General features: G+C 42.3%; 1 protein-coding gene across 5 annotated transcripts in view; it reads right to left on the bottom strand.

The window, feature by feature from the left end:
- LOC139409584 (phosphatidylinositol 3,4,5-trisphosphate 5-phosphatase 1-like) overlaps nt 1–26,046 on the bottom strand; it is a 52,937-nt gene that overhangs the window by 16,238 nt on the left and 10,653 nt on the right. For all 5 annotated transcript variants that reach the window (XM_071154958.1, XM_071154959.1, XM_071154960.1 and 2 more), the window contains exons 5-20: nt 25,712–25,852; nt 22,118–22,208; nt 18,282–18,359; nt 17,847–17,924; nt 16,845–16,968; nt 16,582–16,685; nt 16,395–16,497; nt 15,015–15,211; nt 13,228–13,345; nt 11,464–11,560; nt 10,132–10,270; nt 8,745–8,853; nt 5,837–5,925; nt 3,370–3,451; nt 3,163–3,252; nt 2,731–2,841 (exon numbers count right to left, since the gene is read on the bottom strand). In XM_071154958.1, the coding sequence (XP_071011059.1) occupies nt 2,731–2,841; nt 3,163–3,252; nt 3,370–3,451; nt 5,837–5,925; nt 8,745–8,853; nt 10,132–10,270; nt 11,464–11,560; nt 13,228–13,345; nt 15,015–15,211; nt 16,395–16,497; nt 16,582–16,685; nt 16,845–16,968; nt 17,847–17,924; nt 18,282–18,359; nt 22,118–22,208; nt 25,712–25,852 (1,751 nt within the window). The remainder of the gene's footprint in view (nt 1–2,730; nt 2,842–3,162; nt 3,253–3,369; nt 3,452–5,836; nt 5,926–8,744; nt 8,854–10,131; nt 10,271–11,463; nt 11,561–13,227; nt 13,346–15,014; nt 15,212–16,394; nt 16,498–16,581; nt 16,686–16,844; nt 16,969–17,846; nt 17,925–18,281; nt 18,360–22,117; nt 22,209–25,711; nt 25,853–26,046) is intronic.

Genomic DNA, 26,046 nt, shown 5'->3' with positions numbered 1-26,046 from the left:
TCGCTACATATTCATCGCCAAACCCACTGGCTCCAGGTCATCTATAAGTCTTCGCTAGGTAAAGCCCTGCCTTATCTCAGCTCACTGGTCACCATAGCAACACCCACCCATATCATGCGTGCCAGCAGTTAAATTTCACTGGTCACCCCCAAAGCCAACACCTCCTTTGGATCCCTTTCCTTCCAGTTCTCTGCTACCAATGACTGGAACGAATTGCAAAACTCACTGAAGCTGGATTTAAGCATCAGCTGTCAGAGCAGCTTACTGTGCCTGTACACAGCCAATCTGTAAATAGCACACCCAACTACCTCATCCCCATATTGTTATTTATATTTTTTGCTCTTTTGCACCCCAGCATCGCTACTTGCACATCATCATCTGCGCATCTATCACTCCAATGTTAATGCTAAATTGTAATTATTTCGCCTCTATGGCCTATTTATTGCCTTAGCTCTGTAATCTTTTTTTCCCACACACTGTACATAGATTTTTTTTCTATTGTGTTATTGACTGTACATTTGCTTATGTGTAACTCTGTGTTGCTGTTTTTGTCGCACTGCTTTGCTTTATCCTGGCCAGGTCACAGTTGTAAATGAGAACTTGTTCTCAACTGGCCTACCTGGTTAAATAAAGGTGAAATAATAAATTAAATTAAATCAATATGTTTTGACCAAATCCAGGGTTACTCCAAGGAATTTAGTCTCCTCAACTTGCTCAATTTCCACATTATTTATTACAATATTTAGTTAAGATTTAGGGTTTAGTGAATGATTTGTCTCAAATACAATGCTTTGAAATATCTAGGACTAATTTATTCCTTGCCACCCATTCTGAAAATGACTGCAGTTCTGACTGCAGTTCATTTGTTGAGTCTTTACTCAGAGCCAGTGGCAGGTCACTAGTGTACATTTAAAAAAAAGTATGGGGCCTAGACAGCTGCCCTGGGGAATGCCTGATTCTACCTAGATTATGTTGGAGAGGCATATATAGCAGGGGGTGTAAAGCCATAACATATACGTTTTTCCAGCAGCATACTATGATTGATAATGTCAAAAGCTGCACTGAGTCTAACAAAACAGTTCCCACAATCTTTTTATTATCAATTTCTCTCTGCCAATCATCCATAATTTGGGTGAGTGTCGTCCATGTTGAATGCCCTTCCCTATAAGCATGCTGAAGTCTATTGTTCATTTATTTACTGTAAAATAGCATTGTACCTGGTCAAACACAATTTTTTTATCCAAAAGATTACTAAGGGTTGGTAACAGGCTGATTGGTCGGCTATTTGAGCCAGTAAAGGGGGCTTTACTCTTCTTGGGTAGTGGAATTGCTTTTGCTTCCCTCCAGGCTTGAGGGCACACACATGTTTGTAAGCTTAGGGATGGCAAATAGGAGTGGCAATATCATTCGCTATCATCCTCTGTAATTTTCCATCCAAGTTGTGATACCCAGGTGGCTTGTCATTGTTGATAGACAACAATACGTTTTTCACCTCTATCACACAGTTACTTTACCGAATTCAAAATTACACTGCTTGTCTTTCATAATTTGGTCAGTTATATACTCAGATGTGTAGGTTCAGTGTTTGTTGCTAATTTTGCCAATTATAAAAGTAGTTGGTAGTATCAGTGTGTTTTGTGATGAATGAGCCACATGATTCAATGAATGATGGAGCTGAGTTTGCCTTTTTGCTCAGAATGGAATTTTACGATCATTCTTTATATAATTGATCTTTGTTTCATAGTGTAGTTTATTCTTCTTTTTGTTGTGTTTAGTCACATGATTTCTAGATTTGCAGTACTTGTGCCAATCGGTTGTGCAGCCAGATTATTTACCATTCCTTCTGCCTCATCCCTCTCAACCATAACATTTTTCAATTTCTCATCAATCCAAGGGAATATAATGGTTTTTACAGTCATTTTCTTAATGGGTGCATGTTTATTAGTAACTGGAATAAGCAATTTCATAAATGTGTCAAGTGCAGCGTCTGGTTGCTCCTCATTACACACCACAGACCAGCAGCGTCTGGTTGCTCCTCATTACACACCATGGACCAACAAATATTCTTTACATCGTCAAAATAGGAATCACTACAAATCCTATTGTATGACCTCTTAGACACAATATTAGGTACAGCCTTTGGAACGTTGGTTTTCCAACATGTGGCTACTAACTATATTGTGATCACTACAACTGATGGATTTGGATACTGCTTTACATCAGATTTCTGCAGCATTAGTAGGTGTGATCAATACATTAACGTACACATAGAGCTAACATGAATTATAATGTATATTACTGCCTTAATTTTAGCTGAACCCCAGGAAGAGTAGCCTTGGTAGCAGCTAATGGGGATCCATAGCAAATACAAATAAGTTCGATTTTAGCGTTATCCACTATTGGGACTCAAGAGTGATGCAGCGGTCTAAGGCACCGCATCTCAGCACTAGAGGCATCACTACAGACCCTGGATTCGATCCCGGGCTGTATCACAACCGGCCATAAATCGGGAGTCCCATAGGGCGGCGCACAATTTTGCCCAGCGTCGTCCGGGTTAGGGTAGGGTTTGGCCGGGTTAGGGTAGGGTTTGGCCGGGTTAGGGTAGGGTTTGGCCGGGGTAGGCCATCATCATAAAATAAGAATTTGACACCGACTTGCTTAGTTAAATAAAGGTTAAATGCAAAAATGAAATAAACCACTGTGTTCAGATGGAATAAGGTCTAGTCTTACTCTCTAAGCAGCTGGAGTGGTATTCGAGGAAGAACTTGGTCTTGGACTTTGTCATGAGGGTGGCAACGCAGTTCATGAACTTGATCCCACCCTGAGACACCCTGCTGGGATCTGGAAAGAAAGATTTTTTAAAAAGACCATTTGAAAGGTAGTTGTCTTGTCCATAATGTTTGACTAGGAAAACAGTAGAAAGAACTTCTTAGGAGTCAGATAATTTCTAACGTCAGATGTAATAGGCTGTGTTTAAACATGCAGCCCAATTCTGATATTTTTTTCCACCACTAATTGGTCTTTTTGACAAATCTCATCAGATCTTTTTTCTGAGCTGATTGGATTTGTAAAAAATAAAAAAATAAATTGGTCTGACTGTGTCACAGTCATTAGTCACACAGTCGGCACGGTGTAACTGTCTAGCGAAGTTAGAAACTGTACCGTGCTTGGAGACAAACTGCGATGCCACTCCAACTTCAAATGTGGAGAAAACTGGAGAGTGGTCACTGGTCATGATGTCATTGGTACACCCTGCAAAAGAGGTTTGCCTAATGATATAATTGGTAATAACATTAGCTAAAATGAAACATGTATTTAATTGGTTATTGCAATGAATCAATCGATCAATTATCATGGCAGTAGTCTCACCGTATGACTGACAGAACACATGCACCAAGGGGTAGGACTTCCGTAGAACGCGATCACACCATGATGGTAGATTGTATTTAGTCTGTGAGGGAGAAAAATGTAAATAGTGAACTTTTAGAAATTCAGTCATCTACAGCACCTCCTACTGGAGAGTTGATCTATCTACTATCTCTTTGGTCTCCCATCCAGGGTTTTAACTAAGACCAGCCCTGCTTAGCTTTGACTACTACTAATATGCTATCATGAGAAATATTACTGAGAGATCCCTTAATAACTCAATTTGATTTAGTCGTATTCTTTAACTTAGACTTTTTGGTTGAGATGGAGACGTGAATCTAACATATCAATTATTCATTTGTAGACAAACATGTATTAAAGCCAGACTATGTCAATGGCACAAAAATTAAATCTTCAAATGTTGATATTTGGTTGTGTTGACAATCCAATCACTTTTACAATACAGTACATAGCCTATTAACTTGTTGACAAGTTAAGAAATGATTTGTAGGATTAAACCAGTGTGCTAAAATGCAAACATCCATTAGATACATCTCCTTTAAATGTTGATATTTGGTTGCGTTGCCAAACAAACACAATTCAATATAACTCTTGTAATATTACATATGATCGTAACAGTTTTTATTCAACCTTAAAATGAGTAACACATGCATGGCCACATTTTAAAGGTTGCTGTATAAATGTCTTATGTAATCCTAGAAAGTGATAATAAGTCTGTATGTTCAAGATAGCATGCAAAGGTCGCAGGTCTGTGGAGATCTTCACAATTGCTGTAATAATCTTTACAGAATCTCCAACATCATTGATCACTTTTTCTCCGTGTACTTTTAATGTAATCTTAACTGCAATCCAGGTCATTTGGTTCTGCTATGAGATGAAGACCACCTGTAAATAGCACACCCAACTACCTCATCCCCATAGTGTTACTTATCCTCTAGCTCTTTTGCACCCCAGTATCTCTACTTGCACATCATCATCTGCACATCTATCACTCCAGTGTTAATGCTAAATTGTAATTATTTCGCCACTATGGCCTATTTATTGCCTTTACCTCCCTCCTCTTCTTCATTTGCACACACTGTACATAGATTTTTCTATTGTGTTATTGACTGTACGTTTGTTCATGTGGAACTCTGTGTTGTTGTTTGTGTCACACTGCTTTGCTTTCTCTTGTCCAGGTCGCAGTTGTAAATGAGAACTTGTTCTCAACTGGCCTGCCTGGTTAAATAAAGGTGTTCTCAACTGGCCTACCTGGTTAAATAAAGGTGTTCTCAACTGGCCTACCTGGTTAAATAAAGGTGTTCTCAACTAGCCTACCTGGTTAAATAAAGGTGTTCTCAACTGGCCTACCTGGCTAAATAAAGGTGTTCTCAACAGGCCTACCTGGTTAAATAAAGGTGTTCTCAACTGGCCTACCTGGTTAAATAAAGGTGTTCTCAACTGGCCTACCTGGTTAAATAAAGGTGTTCTCAACTGGCCTACCTGGTTAAATAAAGGTGTTCTCAACTGGCCTACCTGGCTAAATAAAGGTGTTCTCAACTGGCCTACCTGGCTAAATAAAGGTGTTCTCAACTGGCCTACCTGGTTAAATAAAGGTGTTCTCAACTGGCCTACCTGGTTAAATAAAGGTGTTCTCAACTGGCCTACCTGGTTAAATAAAGGTGTTCTTAACTGACCTACCTGGTTAAATAAAGGTGTTCTCAACTGGCCTACCTGGTTAAATAAAGGTGTTCTCAACTGGCCTACCTGGTTAAATAAAGGTGTTCTCAACTGGCCTACCTGGCTAAATAAAGGTGTTCTCAACTGGCCTACCTGGTTAAATAAAGGTGTTCTCAACTGGCCTACCTGGTTAAATAAAGTTGTTCTCAACTGGCCTGCCTGGTTAAATAAAGGTGATCTCAACTGGCCTACCTGGTTAAATAAAGGTGTTCTCAACTGGCCTACCTGGTTAAATAAAGGTGTTCTCAACTGGCCTACCTGGTTAAATAAAGGTGTTCTCAACTGGCCTACCTGGTTAAATAAAGGTGTTCTCAACTGACCTACCTGGTTAAATAAAGGTGTTCTCAACTGGCCTACCTGGTTAAATAAAGGTGTTCTCAACTGGCCTACCTGGTTAAATAAAGGTGAAATAATAAAATACATTTAAAAAATAACACCATTTGAACTTTTCTTTTAAATGTTTGAAAGCACAGTGACAATACATTTAGATGATAACTAAACCCCAAAATCAGACATTATTTTTCCATTGGAATTTGACTCTGCTTGCAGATGGTTGAAAGCATAGTGAAAACACATTTGGGAATCCAACAAACTTCTAGCAGTCTTTTTGAATGGATGAATAAAAAGTTAAAATCTCATTGAGCCACTTCTTAACCAAATTCTACCCACATTTCCACGTTAAAATGATGCGGAGTGCCCAATGGGATCTGAGAAAACACCGTAAACCTACCCCTGTGGCTTTGGCCTTGGTGTAGGCATATCTCTCTCGTGTGTCTCTCTCGAAACGATAGGTGGGCGCGAAAGTGATCTCCTCCTCATCTGGAGATGAAATTAAACAACAGAGGTATCAAAGGTCAAGACAGGTTCATTCATTTTGCACATTTTAATGAGGAAGTGATGATGAAACGCTGGTAAATACCTATTAAATTGCTGGGAGTTTATAAACTAAAGCAAAAAAAGAAACGCCCCTTCTTTCAGGACACCCGTCTTTCAAAGATAATTCGTAAAAATCCAAATAACTTCACAGATCTTCATTGTAAAGGGTTTAAACACAGTTTCACATGCTTGTTCAATGAACCATAAACAATTAATGAACATGCACCAGTGGAACGGTAGTTAAGACACAAACAGCTTACAGACGGTAGGCAATTAAGGTCACAGTTATGAAAACTTAGGACACTAAAGAGGCCTTTTTACTGACTCTGAAAAAGACCAAAAGAAAGATGCCCAGGGTCCCTGCTCATCTGCGTGAACGTGCCTTAGGCATGCTGCAAGGAGGCATGAGGACTGCAGATGTGGCCAGGGCAATAAATAGCAATGTCCGTACTGTGAGACGCCTAAGACAGCACTACAGGGAGACAGGACGGACAGCTGATCGTCCTCACAGTGGCAGACCACGTGTAACAACACCTGCACAGGATCTGTACATCAGAACATCACACTTGCTGGACAAGTACAGGATGGCAACAACAACTGCCTGAGTTACACCAGGAACGCACAATCACTCCATCAGTGCTCAGAGTGTCCGTAACAGTCTGGGAGAGGCTGGACTGAGGGCTTGTAGGCCTGTTGTAAGGCAGGTCCTCACCAGACATCACAGGCAACAACGCCGCCTATGGGCACAAACCCACCGTTGCTGGACCAGACAGGATTGGCAAAAAGTGCTCTGCACTGACAAGTCGCGATTTTGTTTCACCAGGGTTGATGGTCGGATTCGCCTTTAACGAAGGAATGAGCGTTACACCGAGGCCTGTACTCTGGAGCGGGATCAATTTGTAGGTGGAGGGTCCATCATGGTCTGCAGCGGTGTGTCACAGCATCATCGGACTGAGCTTGTTGTCATTGCAGGAAATCTCAATGCTGTGTGTTACTGGGAAGACATCCTCCTCCCTCATGTGGTACCCTTCCTGCATGACAATGACACCAGCCATACTGCTCGTTCTGTGTGTGATTTCCTGCAAGACAGGAATGTCAGTGTTCTGGCATTGCCAACGAAGAGCCCGGATCTCAATCCCATTGAGCACGTCTGGGACCTGTTGGATCGGAGGGTGAGGGCTAGGACCATTCCCCCCAGAAATATTCGGGAACTTGCAGGTGCCTTGGTGGAAGAGTGGGGTAACATCTCACAGCGAGAACTGGCAAATCTGGTGCAATCCATGAGGAGGAGATGCACTGCAGTATTGAATGCAGCTGGTGGCCACACCAGATACTGACTGTTACTTTTGATTTTGAACCCCCCTTTGTTCAGGAACACATTATTCCATTTCTGTTAGTCACATGTCTGTGGGACTTGTTCAGTTTGTCTCAGTTGTTGAATCTTGTTATGTTCATACAAATATTTACACATGTTAAGTTTGCTGAAAATAAACGCAGTTGACAGTGAGAGGACGTTTCTTATTTTGCTGAGTTTACATGGAGTGTGCAACTTTCTTTATTGTGATAGTTTATAGTTTATTCGTCGTTAGTCAGCACCTCCACACAAACACATTTTTCTGTTTGTGTGCCAGCTCATATTTATGAATTTACATTTCAATGAGAATAGCATAAGGACTAGGTAATGGTGGTATTAAAAGGTCCAATGCACCTGTTTTTTAAAATCTCAATATGAAATCATTTCTAGGTAACAATTAACTACCTTACTGTGATTGTTTTTAATTGAAAATGATCAAAACTTAACAAAAATGTCTTCTTAGCAAATTGCAGTTTCTCAAGCAAACAATGTAGCCAGGACTGTCTGGGGGTGGTCTGAGAGAGAGGCCTATTTGGAGGAGCCTAACGGGATGTGTCACTGTAACGGCTCTCGTTGGGAGAAGGTTTACGATTACATCGTCATTTTTAATTTTTTTATTTTTTTACTACCCCTTTTTCTCCCCAATTTCGTGGTGTCCAATTGTTTTAGTAGCTACTATCTTGTCTCATTGCTACAACTCCCGTATGGGCTCGGGAGAGACGAAGGTTGAAAGTCATGCGTCCTCCGATACACAACCCAACCAAGCCGCACTGCTTCTTAACACAGCGCACATCCAACCCGGAAGCCAGCCGCACCAATGTGTCGGAGGAAACACTGTGCACCTGGCAACCTTGGTTAGCGCGCACTGCGCCCGGCCCGCCACAGGAGTCGCTGGTGTGATCCCACAAAACCCTAAAGGAAAATGACAACTTATATGTGATCCCCAATCAGAGACAACAATAGACAGCTGCCTCTGATTGGGAACCACACACAGCCAAAAACAAAGAAATAGAAAACATAGACTTTCCCACCCGAGTCACACCCTGACCTAACCAAACACAGAGAATAAAAAGGATCAGGGCGTGTCAGTAACCTGAAAACCAGCTGTTCTTGGCAGAGAGGGCAAACTATCTTTGTTATTAGTTTATTAACAACCCCCTGTCTTTTCAAAAAGCTCTGACACTAAAAGTGCACTATCATCATTTTCACATCATTTTTTTTCAATCTCATAGTGGATATGAAACATAGGTAAAATCTAGTTTTTGACTGCACTGCCTCTTTAAAATGTTGACACTTGATAGTGTAATGGCTGTTAAGCCTGCAATACCAACATACTGTAGATGTGTGCTAACTCTATCACGGTTGATTTTGTATGAAATGTATGATTTTGCTAGTGGCCATGTCTTACCATAGTGTAGGAACACCTTCTCTTCTCCTTTCTCAATGGTGAGCTGGTCTCTACACAGCAGTTCCTGGTACTGCTGCTGTTTGATCTTGGTCACAATGCTCTCTGCTTCCTGTTAAAGGAACACAATGCAAAGCAGCTGTTCTCTTTTTCCTGCTTGGTGACGTCATCAGCACACCACTGTCTCTTTTTTCACCTAACTTGTCGCTAACAGATAAATAGGGAATAGGAACTGCATGCTGGCTGTGTGTCCCAAATGGCACCAGGGCACGGGTCAAAAGTAGTGCACCAGATAAAGGCGCCAATTAGGATGCATAGGTCAAAAGTGGTGCACCAAATAAGGGCACCAATTATGATGCATGTCAAAAGTAGTGCACCAAATAAGGGCGCCATTTTGGATGCCTAAGTCAAAAGTAGTGCACCAAATAAGGGCGCCATTTTGGATGCCTAAGTCAAAAGTAGTGCACCAAATAAGGGCGCCATTTTGGATGCCTAAGTCAAAAGTAGTGCACCAGATAAGGGCGCCATTTTGGATGCCTAAGTCAAAAGTAGTGCACCAAATAAGGGCGCCATTTTGGATGCCTAAGTCAAAAGTAGTGCACCAAATAAGGGCGCCATTTTGGATGCCTAAGTCAAAAGTAGTGCACCAGATAAGGGCGCCATTTTGGATGCATATGTCAAAAGCAGTGCACCAAATAAGGGCGCCATTTAGGATACGGAAACTGTTTCATGCACCAGACGTTCTGTCCTCCACGTTCTGCTAACCATTGGCCAAGTAACAACTTGTTCTCTGTTTCTTAACACATTCAAGAAGCACGTTGACAGAAATCACTTGTTGGTTACACTGACACTATTACACAAAGCAGGTTTCCATCCAACCTTTTCATGCGGGTCATGTAAATATATATTGGGTACAGGGGAAGTTAACCATAAAAATTTGTTTTTTATGTGCACTATGTCTCCACGCATAGTCCTCTATCTGCAACAAGTCAATTGGATGGAAACACATCTATGTTGGGAAAAATACGGATAATTATTGTTTTTATGCTGATTTTTAGAATATTTGTAAGAAAATCTGTCACTAATTGGATGGAAACCTAGCTACTGACATTAATTCCTCTCAGTATTATCTCCACTTTTTGTAATACTGTCATGATCTCAGTAAGAGAAGACTACGTTGAGTGTTGTTGATACTGTAAGCAACCTTAACCCAACACCAACTTGTCAAAAGGTTTGGATCTCCTGGTGTAACGGTTAAGGTGTTTGGGTTGACGGCCGCTGGACCCTGGGGTTTGAGTCCCGGTTGGGCTACCCCCCCACCCCCCAGAATTAGCTACAATACAATCTCCCCATCCAATAGTAACTAACTGCTTAACTAAGTATAACTTACTGTGGATGGCAGTTCGATTCGATAATTCAGATCCCCAAACCAGAACAGATGAGTGAATCGATGTGTGATGTCAAAGGGATTCAGTTTCTTATCTCCAAGATTAAGAAAGCGTAGGATGCTGACGTAATTCTGGTTGCGTCTGGCAAGAGAACAAATGTTGAGGAATTAAATGTCTTGTTTCAAGTTGAGATATGGTGTTTTCTTTCCTCACGTTTAGCTATTGTTTTTTTTTTGCAATATGCAGACTCACATCTTCATGTTTCTCTATTCATCAAACAGAAACGAACATAAAATAATTCCATTCATTTGTATGGGTTAGATTTAGACGAATTCCATGACACTTGTAGGGGGGTCGTAGAGAAAAACGGAGAGCAGCATCTTGTTCGTGAGGGTCTATCCTCTCTACAGTGGGGTCACAATAGTTTGTTACCCAAACGGTTCAGATGCAACAGACAAACATGGACATATCAGCATTATCGACTTCAGACAAGTCTCGTGGGGCTTGTGGGGGGGGGGGGGGGGGGGGTCAAAGAGCAAAACGTAGAACACCATCGTGTTCCCGAGAGTCTCCCCTGTCTATAGAGGGGTCAGATTAGTTCAGGTGCTACAGAGGTTTTCGTGAGAATACCTATTTTCGGGATGTCTACTGGTTTGACAAACAGCGCCCGTAGCGCTGCCACTATCCACCGCAGATGTGGAAGGGGCGACATCGGAGAATGCAGTGGATTGAGATTCTACTGGTTTGACAAACAGGTATCTCTACTGGTCTGGTATCTCTACTGGTTTGACAAACAGGTATCTCTATTGTTTTAACTGACGGATTTAGATTGACCCACCGATGCGTCAATTTTTTTTGTTAGGTTTTAAAACCTACTCAGGAAATAGAGCAGACAGACCACAAATACCATTCTAAACAATACTGGAGTGTAAACAGAACAAAACTCCTAAGAGTTTAGATACATTTTGAGGAGATGTTAATTAAATGTACTGATATTGTGCCAGTGGAATACTTTTTTATTTTTTTATGAAATCTTTCCATGTATTACTCAATGCAAGACAATTGAGAGTAGTTCTGGTCAGACATATTACCACATTTAAATGGTCTGTTTTTATTTGGTCATTTTAAATCCCAAATCTCTGTACCTACTGAGATTTATGTCTGTGAAATTAATACACTTTTTTAATTTAATGCCATTTAGCTTTCTGGTTCCTAGGGGGTCAGGAGTTCTGGGAAAACATGGAAATTGTCTACATTTGACACAGCTATTCAGTATAGGATTTTTATATTCTGAAAATTATTTTTCAACTATTTTTTTGATCCCTGCAGCTCACCTGATCTTCTTCTCGCTGCCTGAGGTCAGGTGACTGTTAACGAAGCCAAAGGAAGTACCGTTGAACATGAAGGACACACCCACTGCACCCTTATTTCCTGTAAAAAACAAAAATAAAATGGACGGATGTATCTCTGATCAAAGGGCCCGTTTCCCGGACACAGATTAAGGTTAGTCCTGGACTAAAAAGCCATTTCAAAGAGTATTCTGCATTGAGCAAGCTTTTTAATCCAGGACCAGCTATACTCTATGTCTGGGAGACAGTGAGCTGATGGGACTGCAGTGAGTTGATGGGACTGCAGTGAGTTGATGGGACTGCAGTGTGGTGATGGGACTGCAGTGTGTTGAAAGGGACTGCAGTGTGTTGATGGGACTGCAGTGAGCTGATGGGACTGCAGTGAGTTGATGGGACTGCAGTGAGCTGATGGGACTGCAGTGAGCTGATGGGACTGCAGTGAGCTGATGGGACTGCAGTGAGTTGATGGGACTGCAGTGAGTTGATGGGACTGCAGTGAGCTGATGGGACTGCAGTGAGTTGATGGGACTGCAGTGTGTTGATGGGACTGCAGTGTGTTGATGGGACTGCAGTGAGCTGATGGGACTGCAGTGAGTTGATGGGACTGCAGTGAGCTGATGGGACTGCAGTGAGCTGACGGGACTGCAGTGAGCTGATGGGACTGCAGTGAGTTGATGGGACTGCCGTGAGTTGATGGGACTGCAGTGAGCTGATGGGACTGCAGTGAGTTGATGGGACTGCAGTGAGTTGATGGGACTGCAGTGAGTTGATGGGACTGCAGTGTGTTGATGGGACTGCAGTGAGTTGATGGGACTGCAGTGTGTTGATGGGACTGCAGTGAGTTGATGGGACTGCAGTGAGCTGATGGGACTGCAGTGAGCTGATGGGACTGCAGTGAGTTGATGGGACTGCAGTGAGTTGATGGGACTGCAGTGAGCTGATGGGACTGCAGTGAGTTGATGGGACTGCAGTGAGCTGATGGGACTGCAGTGAGTTGATGGGACTGCAGTGAGTTGATGGGACTGCAGTGAGTTGATGGGACTGCAGTGTGTTGATGGGACTGCAGTGTGTTGATGGGACTGCAGTGAGCTGATGGGACTGCAGTGAGTTGATGGGACTGCAGTGAGCTGATGGGACTGCAGTGAGCTGATGGGACTGCAGTGAGTTGATGGGACTGCCGTGAGTTGATGGGACTGCAGTGAGCTGATGGGACTGCAGTGAGTTGATGGGACTGCAGTGAGTTGATGGGACTGCAGTGAGTTGATGGGACTGCAGTGTGTTGATGGGACTGCAGTGAGTTGATGGGACTGCAGTGTGTTGATGGGACTGCAGTGAGTTGATGGGACTGCAGTGAGCTGATGGGACTGCAGTGAGTTGATGGGACTGCAGTGAGTTGATGGGACTGCAGTGAGCTGATGGGACTGCAGTGAGTTGATGGGACTGCAGTGAGCTGATGGGACTGCAGTGAGTTGATGGGACTGCAGTGAGTTGATGGGACTGCAGTGAGTTGATGGGACTGCAGTGTGTTGATGGGACTGCAGTGTGTTGATGGGACTGCAGTGTGTTGATGGGACTGCAGTGAGTTGATGGGACTGCAGTGAGTTGATGGGACTGCAGTGACCTGATGGGACTGCAGTGTGTTGATGGGACTGCAGTGAGTTGATGGGACTGCAGTGAGTTGATGGGACTGCAGTGACCCGATGGGACTGCAGTGTGTTGATGGGACTGCAGTGAGCTGATCGGACTTACCCAAAGCGTTGGCGATCCCTGTCTTGACGCTGTCTGAGAAGATGTGTGAGATTCTGTTCTCGTGCTCAGGCTTGGCTAGCACAACGATCCGGATGTTCCATAGGGTCTGGGTGGCTATCTGAACAAAATTAAAACACATAATAGTGATACCTTGACCATTCCTTATGGTCGACTCTATTACAATCTGACAAACTGTATTTCAACGGGCCACTGTGATTTGTAATGTAACCCAACCTCAAACCAGTGTAGGAATAAGGAGATCGTTTAAGGGTGGGTTTACTGGACTCAGATTAAGCCTTGTCCTACACTGAAAAGCTCCATGGAGAATCTCTATTGAAAGTGCTCTTTAGTTCAGGTCCAGGCTTCATTTATTGTATGTCTGGGAAACTGGCCCTGAGTGTTGAGACTGAGACACTGGCCCTGAGTGTTGAGACTGAGACACTGGCTCTGAGTGTTGAGACTGAGACACTGGTCCTGAGTGTTGAGACTGAGACACTGGCTCTGAGTGTTGAGACTGAGACACTGGCTCTGAGTGTTGAGACTGAGACACTGGCTCTGAGTGTTGAGACTGAGACACTGGCTCTGAGTGTTGAGACTGAGACACTGGCTCTGAGTGTTGAGACTGAGACACTGGCCCTGAGTGTTGAGACTGAGACACTGGCCCTGAGTGTTGAGACTGAGACACTGGCTCTGAGTGTTGAGACTGAGACACTGGCCCTGAGTGTTGAGACTGAGACACTGGCCCTGAGTGTTGAGACTGAGACACTGGCTCTGAGTGTTGAGACTGAGACACTGGCTCTGAGTGTTGAGACTGAGACACTGGCCCTGAGTGTTGAGACTGAGACACTGGCCCTGAGTGTTGAGACTGAGACACTGGCTCTGAGTGTTGAGACTGAGACACTGGCCCTGAGTGTTGAGACTGAGACACTGGCCCTGAGTGTTGAGACTGAGACACTGGCTCTGAGTGTTGAGACTGAGACACTGGCCCTGCGTGTTGAGACTGAGACACTGGCTCTGAGTGTTGAGACTGAGACACTGGCCCTGAGTGTTGAGACTGAGACACTGGCCCTGAGTGTTGAGACTGAGACACTGGCTCTGAGTGTTGAGACTGAGACACTGGCCCTGAGTGTTGAGACTGAGACACTGGCTCTGAGTGTTGAGACTGAGACACTGGCTCTGAGTGTTGAGACTGAGACACTGGCTCTGAGTGTTGAGACTGAGACACTGGCTCTGAGTGTTGAGACTGAGACACTGGCTCTGAGTGTTGAGACTGAGACACTGGCCCTGAGTGTTGAGACTGAGACACTGGCCCTGAGTGTTGAGACTGAGACACTGGCTCTGAGTGTTGAGACTGAGACACTGGCCCTGAGTGTTGAGACTGAGACACTGGCCCTGAGTGTTGAGACTGAGACACTGGCTCTGAGTGTTGAGACTGAGACACTGGCTCTGAGTGTTGAGACTGAGACACTGGCTCTGAGTGTTGAGACTGAGACACTGGCCCTGAGTGTTGAGACTGAGACACTGGCTCTGAGTGTTGAGACTGAGACACTGGCTCTGAGTGTTGAGACTGAGACACTGGCCCTGAGTGTTGAGACTGAGACACTGGCTCTGAGTGTTGAGACTGAGACACTGGCCCTATCTCAAATCCTCTTCCCTCGATTCCTCAAATCCTATCTCTTGCCTCCTCACCCGTACTGGAGGAGAACATCCAAGGTCCCTCCCCTCAGGCCTTCTTTCTCCAATTGGTGCAAGGAATCATGACAATACTAATTGAGATAGTAACTGACTTGTTTGAAGCTGATGTTGGTGGTTCCTCTCAAGGCACTCTTCAGTGTGTCTATCCACTCCTTCTCCCCCAGGGGATCTTCCTGAGTCCCGAACACATAGATGTCATGAGGAATGTGATCGGCCGTGTCGTCCCTGGTCTTGCCCTGACCCTTACACTGGAACCAAGATGCAATGCTGTGTGGGGGGCTGGCGTTCCCTTGGGAGAGACAATGATCAATCAGTCAATCAATCAATCTATCTTTTTTATTTCAAATAGGAAATGTGTAGCTAGTTGTTGAGTCATTCAGCAAAACAATTATCCACTGAAAAAAACTGCAATATTGATATTGATCAATGGGCGATTCCATCTCAGCGTGGGCCCCAAAAAAATTTTGGTATCCGAGATTGTTCTGGCAATTCTCACATAGAAACGTAATTGTGAGGAAGGATGTTTGACATAATTTTTTTTACATTTGTTTCACAAAAAAAGAGTAATTGATACAGACAACATCTTAAGAGTCATTATACTCATTATGGTGTTCTCTATCCCATAGAGCCTAGCGGAGAGAGGATGCCCGTTGTCACAGTTCCAAGACCAACCCTAAGTGTCTGGCTAATCCTACATTAATGACGTGGGTGGATCTCAAAACTGAACCTGGATCAGCGTTAACTAGCAATGATATCCTTCGCCACCGTCGTCTTTTCGACAGATATCTCGAACCGGTCATGACGATTCAACAAAACAATCAATCATTTTCAAGTTTCTTTACAGCGAATGTCTTAGTTACATGATTGTATAACTAGCAAAGGAGTATTGAAATTGAGGGTGCAGTAATGAGGAAGTTTGGCAATGAGGAGGAAAACTAGCATAGTTCAGCTAGCCAGCTAGTTTAGCCAAGGGAAACGGGGGAAACGAGCTCGGGCCTCGTGGTTGTGCGCCCATGTAGGAGACATAATGTCGTTTTTATACCCCGACTTCAGGAGTTGGTGGCAAAAAGTTTGATTTAACAATTCAGAGACTGAAACAAATACATCAGATGATTTATATTTAAGGACAATGATTCGATATAAAGTACAATCCCGAGATCAGCTGTAAAACAAATCTTCAAATGATGTTTGAAGTGAACCCTGAAAATAGAACATGAAGGGTGAAGTCCCTTCCCTCCTTACAGGAAGCATGTAGCTTCAAATGACCTGTTTCATCATGATTTCCCCCCCCGAAAATGGTTTGTGATACAAATGTAAAAGCATATTAAATATCTTCCCTCTCAAAAACATTTTCGGGGCACGCTGGTGTGGAATCACCCCAATAGAGTATTTATTAGAAACCAACTATAACACTATGTAAAATCTTCTATCTATTCTAGGTAAAAGGTAGACATTGAAGGCAGCCATTTTACCCATATTCCAGGTGCCAACGAATACCGTGATCATATCTGGCTCAGGCTTGTCCGAGTGTTTGTTCTTCATCTGCTGAAGGAGTTGACAGAACCCCTCTCTTTTCTGGTGACACACAGACAGACGTCAGAAGGGACACCGCACAGATAACATGAAAACGTAGCACCAAAGAACTTAGGAGGTCTTTACCTTTGTGTCGTCGAAGACAAACTCTTTCCTCAGAGTTTTCTCCTTCTCTGTTTCCAGCATGATCACCAGCTTGGCAACCTTCTGGGATTTCACGAGCTGTAAGACTTGACATGACATAGATTAGACCTATGACACTACTAAGTAGAATACTATATAGGGAATTAGGTGCCGTTTGGGACAAGGACTTAGATACAATACAGAATGTAAAATATATAAAATATAAATACAATTCTCTGGGATTTTATCATGAATAGAGTACTGACTTTTATTGTGAACAAAGTATTTGTCTTCTGGCCCGTCTTTATACTTCTTGAAGTAGATCTTCCCAGTTTCCACATCCACCTTGAGGAACATCTTGGTTGTGAGACCAAGCAACTCTGATTTGACCTGTAAAAGAAGACCAACACCTCACAAGTTCACAAAAGAAACCTGTCCTGCAATTAAACCGTGCAAAGAACATTTGAAGAGAATCGTTCCAAAACGTTACATCCACAAATTTTTGCACATTTTGTTTAAATTATTATTTTTTAAATCTGAAATAATTCCTACGGGTACCTTCGTGTGCCTACGGGTGCCTACGGGTACCTTCGTGTGTAGAATATGACTGTTCCCACATGTTTTATTCATATGTTTAATGTGTATTAAAACAGGGTTTGGTTGTTCGTATCCTGTGATGTGGTTGTGTGGTCTAGCTATCTTCAGATGAATGAACTGTAAGTCGCTCTGGATAAGAGAATCTGCTGAAAATACTCACATGTTAAATGTAAATATTCTACATACAGATCTCATATTACTGTAAAACATGATTATGTATCTCTCTGAAATGAAACCATCAAGTGATTTAGATTTTAAACAAATACATGTCTGTCATTGAACAACCCCCCATGCCATGATTAGATAGCCTGCATTACCACGGTTGGCCTTCAACTTGATACTCAATGAGAGGGGGCAGAGCTAGCCTGCATTACCACGGTTGGCCTTCAACTTGATACTCAATGAGAGGGGGCAGAGCTAGCCTGGAGCTAGCTGCGCATGTAATGTAGAGTATCAATGGTATGATTTCCTTGGCTTCACATTAATGGTGTCACATGGTCAATGCCTTTGTTCATTCAAATACACTCAATGAGTTTACCCCAATGATAATTGAGAGAAATCCCTTTGTTTCAGTCAAGTTTCTTTCTAAATCTGGCCTTTTGATATGTCATAAAGTTATGAAAATGCCTCTTGGCTATTGTATCTTTTATTATTTTTTATAGCTCACTTACTTCAAATGTAATAGGTGGTATTAGAGACCTTCTGTGGCCTCCGTCGTATCCAGCCCACTCAAACACGGCTGTTTTGGCCTGAAAAAAGGGAACTACAGTATTTGAAGGGGACTTCCTCACGACTGTGTTTTTACCCTGGTCGGGGTAAGTCAACATGACACAGGAAAGACGTTTCAGCATCTCAGAGGTCACCTACACCAGGGTCACTTAGAGATTGATAGATATAGAAAATGGATGAGCTTGGTGCAAAAAAAAAAATTTGAATAACGTTTTAATTTTCGAATATGATTTTCTTCCCAAATGAAACCCTATTCCCTTATATATAGTGTGTTACTTTTGGCCAGAGCCCTATGGGCCCTATAGTAGTGCACTATATAGGGAATAGGGTGCAATTTGGGACAGGTCCTAGGGTTTAGAATGGTGTTAAAACATTACCTTCTCTTCTATGGAGTAGAGCAGTTTGGTCAGTTGTTCCAGCCTGAAGGACACAGACTGGTCGGAATCTGCTGACACCTAGAAATTAAAACAGAAACGTGATGTGAATTAGACACTTAAAGAGACAACATCATTCATTTTAAACCAACTACTGGAAACATGATATCATATTCTATTGATAGGCAGAGTGTCTATGTCTGCAGAATAAACCAAGAAAAGGGCAGAGTGTCTATTTCTGCAGAAAAACCCAAGAAAAGTGCAGACTACACTATAGTAGAATAGAGCAGAGGTAGACTACAGTACACTATAGTAGAATAGAGCAGAGGTAGACTACAGTACACTATAGTAGAATAGAGCAGAGGCAGACTACAGTACACTATAGTAGAATAGAGCAGAGGTAGACTACAGTACACTATAGTAGAATAGAGCAGAGGTAGACTACAGTACACTATAGTAGAATAGAGTAGAGGTAGACTACAGTACACTATAGTAGAATAGAGCAGAGGTAGACTACACTACAGTAGAATAGAGCAGAGGTAGACTACAGTACACTACAGTAGAATAGAGCAGAGGTAGACTACAGTACACTACAGTAGAATAGAGCAGAGGTAGACTACAGTACACTACAGTAGAATAGAGCAGAGGTAGACTACAGTACACTACAGTAGAATAGAGTAGAGGTAGACTACAGGACAGTAGAATAGAGCAGAGGTAGACTACACTATAGTAGAATAGAGCAGAGGTAGACTACAGTACACTATAGTAGAATAGAGCAGAGGTAGACTACAGTACACTACAGTAGAATAGAGCAGAGGTAGACTACAGTACACTATAGTAGAATAGAGCAGAGGTAGACTACAGGACACTATAGTAGAATAGAGCAGAGGTGGACTACACTACAGTAGAATAGAGCAGAGGCAGACTACACTACAGTAGAATAGAGCAGAGGTAGACTACACTATAGTAGAATAGAGCAGAGGCAGACTACAGGACACTATAGTAGAATAGAGCAGAGGTAGACTACAGGACACTACAGTAGAATAGAGCAGAGGTAGACTACTCTACAGTAGAATAGAGCAGAGGCAGACTACAGTACACTACAGTAGAATAGAGCAGAGGTAGACTACAGGACACTACAGTAGAATAGAGCAGAGGTAGACTACAGTACACTATAGTAGAATAGAGCAGAGGAAGACTACAGTACACTACAGTAGAATAGAGCAGAGGAAGACTACAGGACACTATAGTAGAATAGAGCAGAGGTAGACTACAGTACACTACAGTAGAATAGAGCAGAGGTAGACTACAGTACACTATAGTAGAATAGATCAGAGGTAGACTACACTACAGTAGAATAGAGCAGAGGTAGACTACACTATAGTAGAATAGAGCAGAGGTAGACTACAGTACACTACAGTAGAATAGAGCAGAGGTAGACTACAGTACACTACAGTAGAATAGAGCAGAGGTAGACTACAGTACACTATAGTAGAATAGAGCAGAGGTAGACTACAGTACACTATAGTAGAATAGAGCAGAGGTAGACTACAGGACACTATAGTAGAATAGAGCAGAGGTAGACTACAGTACACTACAGTAGAATAGAGCAGAGGTAGACTACAGTACACTACAGTAGAATAGAGCAGAGGTAGACTACAGTACACTATAGTAGAATAGAGCAGAGGTAGACTACAGGACACTATAGTAGAATAGAGCAGAGGTAGACTACAGTACACTACAGTAGAATAGAGCAGAGGTAGACTACAGTACACTACAGTAGAATAGAGCAGAGGTAGACTACAGTACACTATAGTAGAATAGAGCAGAGGTAGACTACAGTACACTATAGTAGAATAGAGCAGAGGTAGACTACAGTACACTACAGTAGAATAGAGCAGAGGTAGACTACAGGACACTACAGTAGAATAGAGCAGAGGTAGACTACAGTACACTACAGTAGAATAGAGCAGAGGTAGACTACAGGACACTACAGTAGAATAGAGCAGAGGTAGACTACAGGACACTATAGTAGAATAGAGCAGAGGTCGACTACACTAGAGTAGAATAGAGTAGAGGTAGACTACAGGACACTACAGTAGAATAGAGCAGAGGTAGACTACACTATAGTAGAATAGAGCAGAGGTAGACTACAGTACACTATAGTAGAATAGAGCAGAGGTAGACTACAGTACACTACAGTAGAATAGAGCAGAGGTAGACTACAGTACACTACAGTAGAATAGAGCAGAGGTAGACTACAGTACACTACAGTAGAATAGAGCAGAGGTCGACTACACTAGAGTAGAATAGAGTAGAGGTAGACTACAGGACACTACAGTAGAATAGAGCATAGGTAGACTACACTATAGTAGAATAGAGCAGAGGTAGACTACAGTACACTATTGTAGAATAGAGCAGAGGTAGACTACAGTACACTATAGTAGAATAGAGCAGAGGTCGACTACACTAGAGTAGAATAGAGTAGAGGTAGACTACAGGACACTACAGTAGAATAGAGCAGAGGTAGACTACACTATAGTAGAATAGAGCAGAGGTAGACTACAGTACACTATTGTAGAATAGAGCAGAGGTAGACTACAGTAGAATAGAGCAGAGGTAGACTACAGTAGAATAGAGTAGAGGTAGACTACAGGACACTACAGTAGAATAGAGTAGAGGTAGACTACAGGACACTACAGTAGAATAGAGCAGAGGTAGACTACAGGACACTACAGTAGAATAGAGTAGAGGTAGACTACAGGACACTACAGTAGAATAGAGCAGAGGTAGACTACAGGACACTACAGTAGAATAGAGTAGAGGTAGACTACAGGACACTACAGTAGAATAGAGCAGAGGTAGACTACAGGACACTACAGTAGAATAGAGCAGAGGTAGACTACAGGACACTATAGTAGAATAGAGCAGAGGTAGACTACAGGACACTATAGTAGACTAGAGCAGAGGTAGACTACACTACAGTAGAATAGAGTAGAGGTAGACTACAGGACACTACAGTAGAATAGAGCAGAGGTAGACTACAGTACACTACAGTAGAATAGAGCAGAGGTAGACTACAGTACACTACAGTAGAATAGAGCAGAGGTAGACTACAGTACACTACAGTAGACTAGAGCAGAGGTAGACTACACTACAGTAGAATAGAGTAGAGGTAGACTACAGTACACTATAGTAGAATAGAGCAGAGGTAGACTACAGGACACTACAGTAGAATAGAGCAGAGGTAGACTACAGTACACTATAGTAGAATAGAGCAGAGGTAGACTACAGGACACTATAGTAGAATAGAGCAGAGGTAGACTACAGGACACTATAGTAGAATAGAGCAGAGGTAGACTACACTACAGTAGAATAGAGCAGAGGTAGACTACAGTACACTATAGTAGAATAGAGCAGAGGTAGACTACAGGACACTATAGTAGAATAGAGCAGAGGTAGACTACAGTACACTATAGTAGAATAGAGCAGAGGTAGACTACAGGACACTATAGTAGAATAGAGCAGAGGTAGACTACAGGACACTACACTACAATGTTAAACTAAAACATCAGAGAACCTTCAGCAACATTCAGCTTTAACATAATAGCAACCTGCAATCACGCATCTACAACCAGGAAGCGCTACGTCTCATTTTAACAGAAAGACCAAGATCCTCTCCAATAAGAGCTCGCACCGACCCATTTCCTAATTGAGTGTTATTAACGGTAAACCGATTCGTCTCCAATGCAGTTACAAACCGTCTCTTTACTGAATGTTGACGTTCAAACGTCTGATAAAAAATGTAAAAAAAGTGAATATGAATAATGTCCACCTACCTGAGTCCTCAGACGTCCGATCCCTGGGGCCAGCTGCTGGTCCAGAAGCCTCTGAAAGGTCTCCAGAGTGGGCAGGGTACGGGAGATCTCGCTGGTACAACCAATAGGAGCATAGCAATTGTTTTAATGCTGTTTACCAGGGTTTATGGGGGTCAATTTCAATTCAGTTTCCATCCCTAATTGGCTGAACGAATTAAATGGACCCCGAAACCGACTGAGATCTCACTGACACCATTATAGGAGTACAGAAATGTTCTTGCATTTGACAAGGGACAATTAAACACTGTTCATAGTGAAAGCCAAGTAATATACATGTTGCAGAAGCAGCTACTGTCCGTCAGTACTGTGTACCTGTTCAGTTGTTTACAGTACTGTGTACCTGTTCAGTTGTTTACAGTACTGTGTACCTGTTCAGTTGTTTACAGTACTGTGTACCTGTTCAGTTGTTTACAGTACTGTGTACCTGTTCAGTTGTTTACAGTACTGTGTACCTGTTCAGTTGTTTACAGTACTGTGTACCTGTTCAGTTGTTTACAGTACTGTGTACCTGTTCAGTTGTTTACAGTACTGTGTACCTGTTCAGTTGTTTACAGTACTGTGTACCTGTTCAGCTGTTTACAGTACTGTGTACCTGTTCAGTTGTTTACAGTACTGTGTACCTGTTCAGCTGTTTACAGTACTGTGTACCTGTTCAGTTGTTTACAGTACTGTGTACCTGTTCAGTTGTTTACAGTACTGTGTACCTGTTCAGTTGTTTACAGTACTGTGTACCTGTTCAGTTGTTTACAGTACTGTGTACCTGTTCAGTTGTTTACAGTACTGTGTACCTGTTCAGTTGTTTACAGTACTGTGTACCTGTTCAGTTGTTTACAGTACTGTGTACCTGTTCAGTTGTTTACAGTACTGTGTACCTGTTCAGTTGTTTACAGTACTGCATACCTGTTCAGTTGTTTACAGTACTGTGTACCTGTTCAGTTGTTTACAGTACTGTGTACCTGTTCAGCTGTTTACAGTACTGTGTACCTGTTCAGTTGTTTACAGTACTGTGTACCTGTTCAGTTGTTTACAGTACTGTGTACCTGTTCAGTTGTTTACAGTACTGTGTACCTGTTCAGTTGTTTACAGTACTGTGTACCTGTTCAGTTGTTTACAGTACTGTGTACCTGTTCAGTTGTTTACAGTACTGTGTAGCTGTTCAGTTGTTTACAGTACTGTGTACCTGTTCAGTTGTTTACAGTACTGTGTACCTGTTCAGTTGTTTACAGTACTGTGTACCTGTTCAGCTGTTTACAGTACTGTGTACCTGTTCAGTTGTTTACAGTACTGTGTACCTGTTCAGCTGTTTACAGTACTGTGTACCTGTTCAGCTGTTTACAGTACTGTGTACCTGTTCAGCTGTTTACAGTACTGTGTACCTGTTCAGCTGTTTACAGTACTGTGTACCTGTTCAGCTGTTTACAGTACTGTGTACCTGTTCAGCTGTTTACAGTACTGTGTACCTGTTCAGCTGTTTACAGTACTGTGTACCTGTTCAGCTGTTTACAGTACTGTGTACCTGTTCAGTTGTTTACAGTACTGTGTACCTGTTCAGTTGTTTACAGTACTGTGTACCTGTTCAGTTGTTTACAGTACTGTGTACCTGTTCAGTTGTTTACAGTACTGTGTACCTGTTCAGTTGTTTACAGTACTGTGTACCTGTTCAGTTGTTTACAGTACTGTGTACCTGTTCAGTTGTTTACAGTACTGTGTACCTGTTCAGTTGTTTACAGTACTGTGTACCTGTTCAGTTGTTTACAGTACTGTGTACCTGTTCAGTTGTTTACAGTACTGTGTACCTGTTCAGTTGTTTACAGTACTGTGTACCTGTTCAGCTGTTTACAGTACTGTGTACCTGTTCAGTTGTTTACAGTACTGTGTACCTGTTCAGCTGTTTACAGTACTGTGTACCTGTTCAGTTGTTTACAGTACTGTGTACCTGTTCAGTTGTTTACAGTACTGTGTACCTGTTCAGCTGTTTACAGTACTGTGTACCTGTTCAGCTGTTTACAGTACTGTGTACCTGTTCAGCTGTTTACAGTACTGTGTACCTGTTCAGCTGTTTACAGTACTGTGTACCTGTTCAGCTGTTTACAGTACTGTGTACCTGTTCAGCTGTTTACAGTACTGTGTACCTGTTCAGTTGTTTACAGTACTGTGTACCTGTTCAGTTGTTTACAGTACTGTGTACCTGTTCAGTTGTTTACAGTACTGTGTACCTGTTCAGTTGTTTACAGTACTGTGTACCTGTTCAGTTGTTTACAGTACTGCGTACCTGTTCAGTTGTTTACAGTACTGTGTACCTGTTCAGCTGTTTACAGTACTGCGTACCTGTTCAGTTGTTTACAGTACTGTGTACCTGTTCAGTTGTTTACAGTACTGTGTACCTGTTCAGTTGTTTACAGTACTGTGTACCTGTTCAGTTGTTTACAGTACTGTGTACCTGTTCAGTTGTTTACAGTACTGTGTTCCTGTTCAGTTGTTTACAGTACTGTGTACCCATTCAGTTGTTTACAGTACTGTGTACCTGTTCAGTTGTTTACAGTACTGTGTACCTGTTCAGTTGTTTACAGTACTGTGTACCTGTTCAGTTGTTTACAGTACTGTGTACCTGTTCAGTTGTTTACAGTACTGTGTACCTGTTCAGTTGTTTACAGTACTGTGTACCTGTTCAGTTGTTTACAGTACTGTGTACCTGTTCAGTTGTTTACAGTACTGTGTACCTGTTCAGTTGTTTACAGTACTGTGTACCTGTTCAGTTGTTTACAGTACTGTGTACCTGTTCAGTTGTTTACAGTACTGTGTACCTGTTCAGTTGTTTACAGTACTGCATACCTGTTCAGTTGTTTACAGTACTGTACCTGTTCAGTTGTTTACAGTACGTTCCTGTTCAGTTGTTTACAGTACTGTGTACCTGTTCAGTTGTTTACAGTACTGTGTACCTGTTCAGTTGTTTACAGTACTGTGTACCTGTTCAGTTGTTTACAGTACTGTGTACCTGTTCAGTTGTTTACAGTACTGTGTACCTGTTCAGTTGTTTACAGTACTGTGTACCTGTTCAGTTGTTTACAGTACTGTGTACCTGTTCAGTTGTTTACAGTACTGTGTACCTGTTCAGTTGTTTACAGTACTGTGTACCTGTTCAGTTGTTTACAGTACTGTGTACCTGTTCAGTTGTTTACAGTACTGTGTACCTGTTCAGTTGTTTACAGTACTGTGTACCTGTTCAGTTGTTTACAGTACTGTGTACCTGTTCAGTTGTTTACAGTACTGTGTACCCGTTCAGTTGTTTACAGTACTGTGTACCTGTTCAGCTGTTTACAGTACTGTGTACCTGTTCAGTTGTTTACAGTACTGTGTACCTGTTCAGTTGTTTACAGTACTGTGTACCTGTTCAGCTGTTTACAGTACTGTGTACCTGTTCAGTTGTTTACAGTACTGTGTACCTGTTCAGTTGTTTACAGTACTGTGTACCTGTTCAGTTGTTTACAGTACTGTGTACCTGTTCAGTTGTTTACAGTACTGTGTACCTGTTCAGTTGTTTACAGTACTGCGTACCTGTTCAGTTGTTTGCAGATTCCCATGGTGAGCTTCTTTAGATGGGGGAGGGATGGATTCCCACTCTGGACTTGCTCAGCATCGAGAGAGACCGAGGTGTGGAAGTATTCCTCAATGGATTTTTGGTGCTCTTCTGGCAGGCTGGACGATATGATTGAATTGAATTGAATTTATTTTGGGTAACAGACACATATAGAAACAAAATGTACAATGTGGACCCAGAGGATATCACTTGAAAGTATTCATAAAAAATATTTAAAAATGCTTGTTTCCAAAGTGGTCCTTGAATTTACAGATGCATCATCAGTCAGTGTAATTTCTTCGTTGGTATGTAA

The sequence above is a fragment of the Oncorhynchus clarkii genome, chromosome 5 (assembly GCF_045791955.1).
Source record: "Oncorhynchus clarkii lewisi isolate Uvic-CL-2024 chromosome 5, UVic_Ocla_1.0, whole genome shotgun sequence".
NCBI classification, from domain to species: domain Eukaryota; kingdom Metazoa; phylum Chordata; class Actinopteri; order Salmoniformes; family Salmonidae; genus Oncorhynchus; species Oncorhynchus clarkii.
The sequence above is the reverse complement of the archived record's forward strand: the minus strand, read 5'-3'. Positions and strand labels throughout refer to the sequence as shown.